This window comes from Cyprinus carpio, chromosome A19 (assembly GCF_018340385.1).
Source record: "Cyprinus carpio isolate SPL01 chromosome A19, ASM1834038v1, whole genome shotgun sequence".
NCBI classification, from domain to species: Eukaryota; Metazoa; Chordata; class Actinopteri; order Cypriniformes; family Cyprinidae; genus Cyprinus; species Cyprinus carpio.
The window spans coordinates 12,368,997-12,382,808 of record NC_056590.1 but is presented as its reverse complement, the minus strand read 5'-3'; the positions used below and the strand labels follow the sequence as shown (position 1 = coordinate 12,382,808).

At 37.2% G+C, this 13,812-nt stretch overlaps 1 protein-coding gene across 3 annotated transcripts; it reads left to right on the top strand.

The window, feature by feature from the left end:
* Positions 1-797: 797 nt before the first annotated feature.
* LOC109046826 (cytoplasmic dynein 1 light intermediate chain 1-like) lies at positions 798-11,912 on the top strand. 3 transcript variants are annotated; one of them, XM_042776534.1, is made up of 14 exons: positions 798-958; positions 1,188-1,261; positions 2,805-2,921; positions 4,327-4,557; positions 4,757-4,917; positions 5,848-5,941; positions 6,291-6,426; positions 6,642-6,753; positions 6,854-6,913; positions 7,040-7,084; positions 7,289-7,409; positions 7,999-8,130; positions 8,740-8,758; positions 11,345-11,482. In XM_042776534.1, exons 1-13 carry the CDS (start codon positions 855-857, stop codon positions 8,745-8,747), a joined length of 1,395 nt encoding a protein of 464 aa, XP_042632468.1. In that variant the 5' UTR covers positions 798-854; the 3' UTR covers positions 8,748-8,758; positions 11,345-11,482. The 3 variants fall into 3 exon arrangements, with proteins under 3 accessions (XP_042632468.1, XP_042632467.1, XP_042632466.1); XM_042776533.1 differs by lacking the exon at positions 8,740-8,758 and having other exon boundaries at positions 7,289-7,379; positions 11,345-11,912; XM_042776532.1 differs by lacking the exon at positions 8,740-8,758 and having other exon boundaries at positions 11,345-11,912.
* The last annotated feature ends 1,900 nt before the right edge of the window (positions 11,913-13,812 follow it).

Genomic DNA, 13,812 nt, shown 5'->3' with positions numbered 1-13,812 from the left:
TCAGTGGAGATGCTGCTGTAGAAATAATCGATTTTTCATTCCATTATTAATTTATTCCGTGAGCAAAAACACAGTAACAGGGATTACCCAGATGAAATGTGTCACGTGATCTCAACATGTCTGCCCCCATGAGGTGAATCATGTAAACTAAAACAGTTTTTGCTGCCACCGATATAGGCTTACAGTAACCAGCATCTTCAGCTTGAGTGTACATGAATCATTACTTTTTCAACTTTTTAATGTGATGTTTTAACTCTATTCTATTCACATATTTCTTTATTTATTTCTGTGATGATTTTACATTTCAAATGTCCTCACACTTCTCTGGGAATCTTTGCATAAAGACACTTCTTTGTTTATCCAATTAATACAATGGTTTTATTCTGAGTTTATTCATATTCATCCCATGGATTATTTGAAATTTATTTAAAAGGTTTATAATTCTATTCTGTTTTATAGTAAACTTATTCTATTCTATTCTATTCTGATATCCTTCTGTTCTGTTATTGAGACTCAGTGGTTTGTAGTTTTTGTTTGTATTAATTCAATGGATGGTTAAAAATATAATGAATTGAGAGGGATATATTTATATTATATTAAATTAATTAACTATACGATATTTTATGATTTTCTATTTTTCCCCATCATAGATACCAATAAATAACCATTAAAAATGGCCATATTCTGTGGCGACATCTTGTGAAATACACAGAGACTCACTGGTCATGTGGTGTTAAATAAGCTTTAGGGCAGTGATTGCAGCTCGCAGTGGTCCACACCCAGCAGAAAAGCAACGCTCGGCTCTGTGCTACACATCCGGGACTCGTTCAGGGGTGTCACTCAAGCCTGCGAAGATGGCGACGACGGGCAGAAATACACTCCAATCGGTTAGCACAAATGTAAATAACAGCACTTCCGAAAGCCAAAATAATGAGGAGGATGACGGACAGAATTTATGGTAGGCCTAGCCGGTTCTTTTATCCCCCATTCAATCCTGACTGTATGTGCAGAACGCGGCTTTAGGTGGCTCAGAGCCGCATGTGACAGTTGTTTAGCCGCTAACTTGCAAATTGCCCCAGCCGGGCAGGTACACACAGGCCAGTCTGAATCAATGGTCGCAGTGATGCATGTTCTATAAAGCATTGTGATTTAACAGCTAATCCCACCCTGTGTTCCTCTACGTTCAGGTCATCGATATTGAGTGAGGTGTCGACGCGCTCCCGATCAAAATTGCCGTCAGGAAAGAATGTGGTGGTTATGGGTGGGTGTTTTTTTCCTCTGTCACACATAAATGTCGTTTAATCTGCATCCGATCTTTTATAATTATTAAATAGCATACAATGCTGACTGAATGCGAGGGTTTGAACCGGTTTGAACGTACCGATCGCTCGCTCTATGTGTGCACTGATGTGATTGTAAGCGTGCTGCTGTTATTGTAATTGGGCACACGTCATTTATTGTCTCCAGTCGTCGCCGTCAGACACTGCGAGCAAAAAACACATTTGTGCCTGTCGCATGAATTTTACTCACGGTTTTTATATTCTGACATTTTTTAGTCTTAACGATTTGCATATGGTACTGACTGTCGGGTTTGGTGAATAGAGATTATCCGCACTCTCAGACAGGGGCCGTGTCACAAAACCTACCGTACCGCCTACTTAGACAGCAACATATGCGTGTTGTGAGGAATAAAATGCTTCATTTGAACTATCCTAGATACTAAACAGGCTGTGTATGTGCCTGATATGCATAGAAAGTGCTGTCTATCCGTCTGTGATGACTGAAAATGCTGTCTAGGTAGGCAGCTCACTAGTTTTTAAGACGCAGCCAGTGATTGGCTCATGTTTGCTGCCTCATTGGGTGAGCTTTACTAGCTTTACTCAGACGTGATCAACAGCCATGCAAACTCTCTTGAATGAATACATTTTCAAAAAATACTTGTTTATTAATATAATTTAATATTATTCTCACAACTGTTTTTTTAAACAATGTTTTGCCCATGTTGTTTCTTCATATTAAGATAATTTTGTTTTATTGAACTTTCTAGAGCCTAATAAAATAATCTATCTAATCCATTTTTATTATTATATAAAATTACACCGTGTTGTCTGACAAATATTTGAATTCGCATTCATTCCATAAATTCTCAAATTAAATAATGAAAAATATATTAAGACATTTAAGAAATATATCAGATGTGACAAATTAAACAAACACAGGAAATCATTATGCACTTTGATTTCAAGTGACACCTTTTTCACTTTCAGTGGCGTTTTTGGCACAATCTTTGGTTAATTCTTAAACTTTGTTGTTTGCTTTATTTTTTTTTCTATTAAAAAATTAACTAGAAATCCAGAGATCCATGTTTCTGTTCCAACTTTTTGTTTAGCAATGCATCTTTCATACAAAACCTAGTTTCCTTTGTAGATTATTTATATATTTGAAGATTATTTATGTGCTTTCACTTTTTTATATTCTCTCATTATTTATATGCTTTAAAAACACTGCCGCCAATTCTCACTTCACCTGATTTATTAATTGCATAAATAAATGATTTGCGTAAAAACGGAAGAGTGAAATGCAGCATGATTATATACTATACAGTATATGTTTATTATTATATATATAAAATTATATAACCAATCAATATTATTTCTAATCAAACTAATACAAAATAATCCTATATAATCATAATCAAAAATGCATTATAAAAGTTTTTTTTTTTCCAGGATCCAAATGTATCTAATGTATCTTAATTTTATTTTAAATTATTTGTTGGTGTGTTAATCTGACTTGTGTTACAGGTGAGGTGGGGTCTGGTAAGACCACCCTGGTGGCCAAACTACAAGGTGTAGAAGAGTACATGAAGGGCCGGGGCTTAGAGTACCTGTATTTCAGTGTTCACGATGATGATATCGATGGTAAATATTAAACCGTTGTCTACAGTTTGATACTGGCAGTATATACAATGGGTATAGAAAAGAATCACCCACCTTTAAGATTATCTAATTTTGTTGCCTTGCAGCCTGAAATCAAGATGGACATTTTTTGTTTTATCCAGCTGTATTTATTCAGTGCAACTTATAACAAATAAAGTGAAAGATATAACACCAACATGTCATAAAAAATTAAATAAAAAACAGAATCACCAAGTTGGAAAAAGGATCACCCCCTTGTGTCAGTATTTTGTTGAACCAGCTTTTGTTTTAATTACAGCCTTTTCTCTGTTGGGATTTGTCTGTACTAACTTTGCACATCTAGACTGTGCAATATTTACTCACTCTTCTTTGCAGAACTGCTCAAGTTCAGTTAAATTTGATGGTCTTCAAGTCATTCCACAGATTTTCAAAGGGGTTTAAGTCTGGGCTCTGACTAGTCCATGCAAGGACATTCACCTTTCCCTCCTTTATCCACTGTGTGGTCAGTTTTGCTGTGTGATTTGGGTCATTGTCATGCTGGAAGCTAAACCTTCTTCCATTGACAACTTTCTGGCAGAGGGCAGCAGATTTTCCTCAAGAATTTGACAGTATTTTGCCCCATCCATTTTTCATCCTGAGAAGTGCTCCAGTTCCTTCTGCAGAGAAACACCCCCATAACAAGATATTACCACATCCATGCTTTACTGTAGGAATGTTGTTATTTGTGTTGTGAGTTGTTTTGGTTTTGAGCTGTATTTGTTGTTTGGTGTTGAGGCCAAATAATTAAACTTTAGTCTCATTTGCCTCAGAATCTTCTAGGTTTTGGCAAAGCTCAGTCGTGACTAAATGTGGCCTTTCTTAAGGAGTGGCTTTTTTTTTTCTTGTATCCCTTACATGCAGCATTTGTGGAGAATTTGTGATATTGTTGTCACATGCACACAGTGACCACTCTTTGTTATAAATTCCTGCAGCTGCTTCAGAGTTGCTGTAGGCCTCGTGGTCGCCTCTCTGAGTAGTTTCCTCCTGATCCAGGGAGGGTCGATGTTGTACCAAATACCTTCCACTTCTTAATAATAGACTTCACTTTGCTTCTAGGCATTGATAAAGCCTTTGAAATTTTTTGTATCCACCTCCTGACTTGAGCCTGTCCACAACTTTATCAACCCGGAGATCTTTTGACAGTGCCTGGCCACTCATAGTTGATTGTTTGCTTCAGTTGCACTACTAAGGACTGAGATGCTCCGGGAAAGCTCTTTTCTTGCTGAGCTAATCAAAATGACCACAGCTGATCACAGTTGAAAGTCAAATGGCTTTGTGTGCCATTGAGAAGGTGATTAGCTACACCTTATGACCAGCATTGGGTAATTCAACACAGACATGCTAAATCTAATCAAACTCTTTTTGTCAGATCAAGCACGGTGTAATGCTTGGGTGCTGGATGGGGACCTGTACCACAAAGGCCTGCAGAAATTTGCCATATCGATGGATAACCTGGAGGACTCGCTGGTTCTATTTGTGGTAGATCTGTCCCGGCCCTGGCTGGCCCTCGATTCGCTGCAGAAATGGGGCAGTGTTGTGAGGGATTTTGTGGACAAGCTCAGAGTTCCCCCTGAAACCATGAGAGAGCTGGAGCACAGATGTGAGTAGTGTCTTTGTGTGTGCGTTTAGATTGTGTGTGTGTTTGCATCCTAAGTACCCTTTAGGACTGGTCTAGTGTGGTGATGCATTTTGATCTGTGATAGTCCTATATATCGCTGCAGGCGCCAACAGTCCTTATACTTGCATGAATGAGTTTGCAGTGGGTAAATATCTCTGAATGTTACTGTGTTTGTATGCAGTGGTGAAGCAGTTTCAGGAATATGTGGAACCAGGAAGTGACCTGGACGCTGTGCCCCAGAGAAGGAATCCTGAGTCAGAGGAAGAGAGCGTCCTGCTGCCGCTGGGAGACAATACACTCACACACAACCTGGGCCTGCCTATAGTGGTGGTCTGCACTAAGGTACAGCGGCTGCCTCAAATCACCTGTAGACACATTTCAGTTATGTCACAACACTGCATACACTACCTTTCCAAAGTTTGGGATCACTAATATATTTTTTAAGACTTATGCATTTAATTAACAGAAAATACAGTAAAAACAGTAATATAGTTGAATATTATTTCAATTTAAAACAACTGTTGTCTGTATATTTAAAAATGTAATTTATTCCTGTGATGTCAAAGCTGAATTTTCAGCATCATTACTCCAGTCTTCAGTGTCACATGATCCTTAAGGAAATCATTATAATATGCTCATTTGCTGCTCAATATGTTTTATTATTATTATTATCAATGTTATAAACAGTTGCAATGCTAAAAAGTTTGTGGGAGCTGTGATACATTCTTCAGGATTTTTTGATGTATAGAAAATTTGAATTTTTGAATTATTTAAAATAGAAATCTTAATAAATCTCATTAAACAGTAAAACATTATAAATCTAATTTATTAAATCTAATTTAATGGACCCTTGCTTAAGAAAAGTATTAATTTCTCTCAAAAAAGAAAAAAAAACCTTGAATGGTATTGAATTTATATTATTAGTCTAATATCTGACCTTTTGAACAGTGCAGTTCATATCACAAATTTGACAGGTAATCTAGAAATCATATAGAATTATAAATATTTCTTATTCTTATGCTTTTCTTTGTTTTTAAATTTCCAGAATTTTAAAGCATTCGATTTTTAATTATATTTTGAACTTCAGTTTTTGTGAATGTGGTCTCAGACTTTTGGATACCACATATTACAATCAATATGATAAACTTGCCATTTCTTATCAAGTTGGTTCTGCTTTTGCTTTCACTAAAAGCCCTGAATATACAAATTACATAGCAAGGATGGAATTGTATATTAATGGAGTCTCCCTTTCATAATTCTCTCTCTCTGTAGTGTGATGCGATCAGCACTTTGGAGAAGGAGCACGATTATAAAGATGAGCACTTAGACTTCATCCAGTCTCACATTCGACGCTTCTGCTTGCAGTGTATCCTTATACATCAGCACATCTAAACAAAGCTGTAATGATGAATATATCTCACCCTGCGCATCTTAGTCACGTGAAGACCAGGTATTTCCATGTTCAGTTTTATCTTTAAATGTCAATAGTGTAATGTTTTTTGTGCATCTAAATACAATAACAGCAGCTGCACAGGTAGATGTACTGTATCTTAATGTTTTGCTTAGCAGTGAAATGTTGGTAACATGATCTGCTGACCTGTAATAATGGCTGCTTTCCAAAAATCTGTACAAGTAGAGAGCTAAATTGAGGAGCTCAAATGTTACTTGCTTTTAATGTAACCTCACCTTGTGTTCCTTCACAAACAACCTTTCAGATGGAGCAGCACTGCTTTACACATCCATGAAGGAGAACAAAAATCTAGACTTGTTATATAAATACCTCGTTCACAGGTTATACGGCTTTCCCTTCAACATCCCAGCTCAGGTGGTGGAGAAAGACTCTGTGTTTATGTAAGTGTTTGGACGTCAAGGCAAACTAACACTAATTACAATCAACATGAAATGAAAATCAGTTGCATATTGTTTATAATCTTTGTAATGTGAAAAATGCTAAATGCACCATTTTTATTAGCTAATTAATTACTAATGGAGTGAAATGGGTTTATTACTTCAAATGTTTCTTTAAATGGTACATGTGTTCACATTTATCTGCATCTCACTTTCAGTCCATCAGGATGGGACAATGAAAAAAAGATCGCCATCCTGCATGAAAATTTCCAGACTGTAAAAGCAGATGACAACTTTGAAGATGTAATAGTGAAACCTCCAGTTAGAAAGGTAAGAGCTCACGCTTAATTCGATCTTTGCCAGTGGATGTGCAGTTAGTTATATACTCTCTCTAATCTAGTAATGACCTATTTCTGATATGTCTTTCCAGTTTGTACATGAGAAGGAGGTTCAAGCTGAAGATGACCAAGTATTTCTATTAAAGTTGCAGGTAATTGCATTATATTGTATAACATAATCATCAGAAATGATTATTTCTTGATTTAACAAACTTGTCATTTGATTGACTGCCTGAATATTAAAGAAATAAACTGAATTATTTCTGGTCTGCTCCCAGTCTCTGTTATCTAAACAGCCTCCAGTCACTGCAGGAAGACCCGTGGTGAGTGTTTTACATACGCTTGATTTACATTTCAGCCAGCGGTGTTATTCACTGCTGAATTATGTTTTGGATAAAGACTTTTCCTGCTACAAGACACTTGCATTTAACTGTATTCATTTAACAGACACTTTCACCCAAAGGTTTTTTTGTTGTTTTCTTTTACATTTTATCATCCTTAAACATTTCTATATGTGTGTACATCAGGACCCAACAAACAGAGCTCCCACAGGCTCTCCAAGGACGACCAACCGTTCAGCGGCAGCTAACGTGGCAAACGTCATGCCCATGCAATCAGGTACCAAGAAGATTGATCCCAACATGAAAGGTGTGTATGAGTGCGCCATATTCAGGATTCACGCCTCCGTTTCCTCTCCATCTTTCTCGGTCTTCCTTCTGCATTCCTTCCTGTGTTTCTCTCCTCGGCTGCATCTTTCCAACTACTGGGAGCAACAGCTTTTGGAGTCACACCTTTCTAGTTCTCGGTGTTTTATTTTGTCCAGTCTCTGGATATGGTTTCATGGCTTTCACCACTCTCTCACCTTGGGAAGAATGTGACGTTCAACATGAGATCCCATCTTCTTTCATGTGGCAAAGCTTGTGTATAGGCTTATGGGGAAACAATCTTGTTTATTTTGGGCAGCACTGATCATGAATGACACTTTGACTGTTTCAGAACTCTTCCTGTATGTAGATACGGAGGACTTTCCTACTTTCATAGGTTCAGATCATAGAAAAACTGCTGACATGAGAGGATTGAGTTTCATTTTGACTTTTTCCTTTACACACGTTTTTAATTCCAGCTTAGGGTTTGGTAGATATTATTGTGTTGCACTGACCTGAAACTAGTTTAGGCTAGTATCTGCAAGAATTTCAGCTTGAATGATTGTGCTAATTATTGTAATTTCTTGTGGCAGGAGGTCAGACCAGCGAGGGCGTACTGGCTAACTTCTTCAACAGTCTGTTGACTAAGAAAGCAGGCTCACCCGGCCCGGGCGGCCAACCCACAGGAGGAGGGAGCAACACACCAGGCACAGTCCGCAAATCAGGTGAGGGATCTTCTGTGACAATATCACTCCTTCATTAATATCTATGTCCACTATCATGGTGAATTTGAAGTGTTTTGGCTTGAAGAGCTTGAGTTTTGTATTTCAAAACCAGAAAATTTTATATAAAACCTGTTTTACATGGTAGCACTTGAGACATTGACACCGATCAGTGGTGACAAGATCTCAATCTAATCACATACCATGTAAAATGACTTTTACAGCTATTGAATCTGATGAAATTCACTCTAATATGTTATACGAATTGGACTCAGGCCTGTTTTTTAGGCTCTCCACCATTTTTTCAACATTTCAAAAATGCAGTAATTTGACCATGTCAACATATGAAAACACCCTGTTTCTGTGGGCTTGGAGTGTTTAAATTAAATTATAAATACACAGCCCTCAGAAAGAGTTGATGATAGTATCTTGATGTTGCAAATGATGGAGGTCTGTGAGATTATTCTCTTCAAAACACTTCAAATCTGGTCTTGTTCATGTTGTACACATGTGAGGTCACTGAAGTTTGTCCCCTGTTCTCCCTTTTTGTTTGTTTGTCCTTATATTGTCCTCATCACCCTCCTCTCCTGCACCTTTACCCTCCCATCCCAGATCTTTGACACCAGCGATGGTAAAAAATAAAATATTTGATAATCTCCTCTGCATGTGCAGCTAAAAACCCCACTAATCATTCAAGCTGACATGCTGTCACTAAGTTACAGAGTAATGATAACCCAGTAATCTAACACAAAACTCAACAGAGCAAATTAGCTTACACAACCTCCTTAACGGAATGAAAATTGTCTTCACTTACTCACCCTCTTGTTGTTCCAAACCTGTATGTCTGACTTTCTTGTGTTGAACACAAAAGAAGATACTTTGGAATGTCTCAAGTGTTTTTTGTCCATATAATGAAGGTCAGATGGGTTCTTTTGGACACCATTGACTTTCATTATATAGACAAATACAGTTAAAAAAAATATCTTATTTTGTGTCCCAAAATTACATGATTAAATGATAACGATTTTCATTTGGAATGAACCATTCCATTAAATGTTAAAATGGAGCAAGAACTTGATAGTAATAAGTGTGAAAACGAGAGGAAAAAAAGTGTTAACTGCATTGCTTATAGACTGCATGCTTACTAAAGGTTTCTTCAGATTTAACATTCACCTTACAAGCTCTAAAACTAACAGCAAGTGCAGTGGTTTTATGGCCCACTCTCGTGTCCTTTCATATTATACTTTTGCATCTTCATTTGTTTTTGAACCCATAATGCAGCTTGATTTTATGGGAGTGTATTAAAGGTAAAGTACCTCATTGGCCACAGTGACCTCTCCCAGTCATCATCTTGTGCCCTGGTTTTCTTAATTTTTTTTTTTTTTACTTCTATACATGTGTATGAATGAGTGAGCTTCTACATTCATGTGCATTTGCTCATTAGTCATGATATTTAACCCCTTTAAACTGTCTTTCATCATGTGTGTTAGCCAGGGGATGTTGGCCACGCTAAGGTGTGTGTCCCTCACTTGCATCCTTTTAATTTAACCACTGTTGCAATCTCTTTTTTAGAACCGGTATAAATTTCTTTTAGCACTTTTACACACGTATGCATGTTTAACTCTGGCCTGTGTTATAGTCTCTGTCCTCTTCGTTTCAGGCCCCCATCTTGCTCCGCTGTGACTAACACTGTCTGTCTCGTGCTGAGTTTGACATTGCGCAGTTTAAGGGCACCTGATAATCACTGCATGAAGCCTCATTAAAGTCATAGGTTATCTTTAAATTAGCCATGATTTTCTAGTTACTGATTACCAGGTCTGGAATATTTTTTTTTTTTCTTTTAATTTTCTGCAATAAATACTTCACTCATAAAGGTGTCTGCCACATATTTAAACATGGATGACGGTAATGTTTGGTTTATTTGGTGCCAACACTCTAAAGACAGAGAATCATGTCAAAAACAAGGTCTAGCAAATTAATTTAAGTTACAATTCACAATCGCTGCAGGGCTAATTGATAGCACATAATTAGTGAAATTAAGACAAGATAAGCCTTCAAACTGTGGAAACATTCCCATCAGAGCAAAGCCTTTTGTTTGGCTTAAAGGATAATTTCTGAATCAACTTTGTCTCAGCATTGTGAATTGTGTCTTTTAAAGCAGTAAATACGCAGATGGTGAACACATTCAATTCATTTTTACTGCATGCTTAATGTTATTCTGTTGGCTGGATTTATTTTATTTATTTTTTTTAAACCAGCTTTCAGCCTGAATGCGTGTGTGAGTCTGTGTGAAGGTTCATTGACCGTCTTTTATCTCCATTTCATTGTAATGCATTTACTTTTCTCCTTCAAGCTCAGAAATTTCTGAACATTGCTGAACATTGATATAAGAGAAGCAAAGGTGTCTTCTTAGGCTTCCCACTCTTCTGTTCTTGTTCTTGTGCTAAATAGTTCACTCACAGACTCATAAATACTGACAAGCTAAGATTTTAAGTGTATTGCCATCCCTTGTCACTGATTTAGGAATATTCTGGGTTCAATACAAGTTAATCTCAAACGTAAACACAATGTTTAATACCATGAACATTTATTTTGACTCGTACCTCCTTTTCTTTAAAAAAGCAAAAATATGGGTTACATTGAGGCTCTTGCAATGGAAGTGAATGGGGCCACATTAAGTAAACAATATGCATGTTAACATAAAACCATGATAACTATCTATTATTAACATTTTATGTGTAAAGTTATATCCAAATTTACAATGTCAACATAACGCGTGAAATCCTGAAACAACCACAGAAATGTTTTTAACAGCTTTAAAGTGTGTAAATTTTAACAAAAGAATAAGTGCTTTTATAAGTTTTAACATTTCTGACTTTAAAATCTCCCAAGATTTGACCCAATTTATCTCCTCTCAAAAAAACCCCCCATAACCCTGATTTTATTTATTTATATATATATATATATGTGTGTGTGTGTGTGTGTGTGTGTGTGTGTGTGTATGTATATAATTTTTTTTTTTTAAAGGGAATGAAATTATAAAAGTCAAAATTATTATTTTTTTGTGGTAACATTATGCCACAAATCCTGTCGATTAAGCTTAACTCATATTGAATCCAAAATATTATTTTAAAGCTTTGGTTATTATTTCTTTTAAATAACATGATCTGAATTTTGGCCAGCGTACTCTTCGTAATCTTATCTTGTTCATTTTCAGGCTCCAAGTTGGGGTTGACAGATGTCCAGGCTGAACTGGACCGGATCGCCAACAAATCCGACTTGGACTCTTCAGCCCCTAATGCCACCACGCCCCCTGCCGAAAACGACGAATCCTGAATGAGAGGCGGGGATTATTCACTGACAAGCTCCTCCCCCTTCACACCTCCCTGAACCTGCCTCCCTTCTGCCACCTCTCCTCCCTTCATCTCCCTCACGTTTCCTCTTGATCTTATTCAGAAAGGGGATTTATTCCTATTTATTCCTTGTACCGCCAGTGACTTGAAGCTGCATGTTGGGCAAATTGCGATTGCTATGTCTGTCTTCACACACGCACACATGTACATCGGACGGGTCCGTAAAAAAACATAGAGACAGAGTTGTCATAGAAATGAAGGACACTAGATCAGCATTGGACACTAAAAGAGAAGTTTAGAGATGAAATGGGGATGTAGAGAGAAGTCCGAATTAGAAGGTGAAAGAGATTTGTGACCTTAAGTGTATCTATATGCAAGTTAGACTTTTCTTTGGCTTTTGGTAGTGAATTATCTTATATGAAGGATCCTGTTCAACTAAAGTAAAAGTCACTCGGCTTCTGATAAACAAACGCACATTTTTACTTATCTAAACATCTTACTAAGCCTCATCTGAACAAAAAATGAATTAAAAATAAAGGAAAGCATCAGATTTCAGTCAGAGAGCGATTCGGTCAAACGATTCATTGTATGTGGTCACCTTGTGTTGGTGTTTATTAAATGGTTATCTTTGGAACTCTTAATACCCAGCTTATTCTTAAGTGTATTGATCACAGGACTAGAACAAATATACTGACATGATATCAGTGCTTTATTGTATTTATAACCCCTTTTTTTGCTGCTGTTAAACTGTCAACAGAGTCACCAAGTCAGATTTTTGTGATCTGTTGTGTACAATTAAAAGTATCTGAATACTGCACGCTAGTAGGCAATGACATTGAACATGATCTCTTACAATGCTGATTGTAGCAGAATAGTACATTTAACTGGAGAGCGAGAGTTTTTAGCTTAGACATGGTTTATGAAGTTGTCTCTGTAACTGCTGATCAAGACTATTGATGGGACTGACAACTATGTCAGGTGTAAACATTTTTGTTTGTTTGTTTTCTATGCTCATAAGAGCTTGAAAATTGGATGTTTCTGTGTATGTGTGTTCTCATCTCTCAACTACAGCCAGTTATGGCACCGTTTATTAATGGATGCACTAGAGATCATGCAAGATCAGTATTACTGTCTTTTCATTTCTGTGTGTGTGTGGGGGGGGGGTTTGTTCAGCAGGAGATTTGTCTGTTTAGAGACTTTAACGCCTAGAAATTAGTACCATACTGGGACGGGGGGATGGGGGGAAGGGGGAAGGGGGGGGGTGGGGGGGCAGGTGAGGTGGCAGGGCAGGTGAGGTCTCAGATCACCCTCACCTGCATTTACAGTCATCAGCCAAACTTCTTACAAGAGGGAGGGGAAATAAACACGCTAATATGGTCCTGTAATTTCACAAGATGTAGTGATGTTTCTCTGGATCAGGTCTGTAATCATTCTATTAAAGTTGTATTTATTGGGAATGGCTGCTGTCTCTGACGTTCTTTTGTGTGGGTGGAGACCATTATGACACAGGAAGTCTTTCATCTCAGCAAAAAAACATCTTTGGAACAGTTTTCATAGAGTTCAACATTTTATAAATTGTATGTTTGTTTGTTTTTATTTCTCGATATTCATTTTTCTTTCATAAAGCATTAGATAAAAAAAAAAAAGTTTGGCCACCAAACCAACTAAAATTACAAAAGTGCTATGGAAAAGATTTTTAGTAATAAAAAATTTAGTAAACAAATTATTAACACACAATGTTGGGACTATTAAAACATTAATTTGAACAAAATAAAGGCAATTTCTTAAATTTTACACCAGTAAATTGTTGGCAATTCATGATTATAATATGGGTAGCAGCTAACATGAAAAATGTGGGGGGAAAAATATGGGAAATTGACTTGTAGTTGTTGTGTAGTTTGACATGCTATACTCCATACAAATATTTTTTGTTTTTTAAAAATTGACAATTATTAAACTAAGCCATTGTTAAACTAAAATCTAGATTTCCCTGGTTGGAAAATACATTTTAAACTGCTAACTAGTTTTGGACAGACTGGTTTCTAGCCGGTCAATTACATTGCTAAAAAAAAAAAAATACCTGCTTGACAACTGTGCTAATGGTTAGAAGAGTTTGACTCCTAACCCTAAGGTTGTGGGTTCGAGTCTTGGGCCGGCAATACCACGACTGAGGTGCCCTTGAGCAAGGCACCGAACCCCCAACTGCTCCCCGGGCGCTGAAGCATAAATGGTTGTCCACTGCTCTGGGTGTGTGTTCACGGTGTGTGTGTGTGTGTGTGTGTGTGTTCACGGTGTGTGTGTGCACTTCGGATGGGTTAAATGCAGAGCACAA

What these genes read in the sequence shown, in the direction of transcription:
- LOC109046826 (XM_042776532.1), top strand. Translation starts at nt 855, where the DNA reads ATGGCGACGACGGGCAGAAATACACTCCAATCGGTTAGCACAAATGTA. An exon ending in TGAAACCTCCAGTTAGAAAG is followed by an intron (nt 6,754 to 6,853) that starts GTAAGAGCTCAC and finishes ATGTCTTTCCAG; the next exon opens with TTTGTACATGAGAAGGAGGT. An exon ending in TATTTCTATTAAAGTTGCAG is followed by an intron (nt 6,914 to 7,039) that starts GTAATTGCATTA and finishes GTCTGCTCCCAG; the next exon opens with TCTCTGTTATCTAAACAGCC.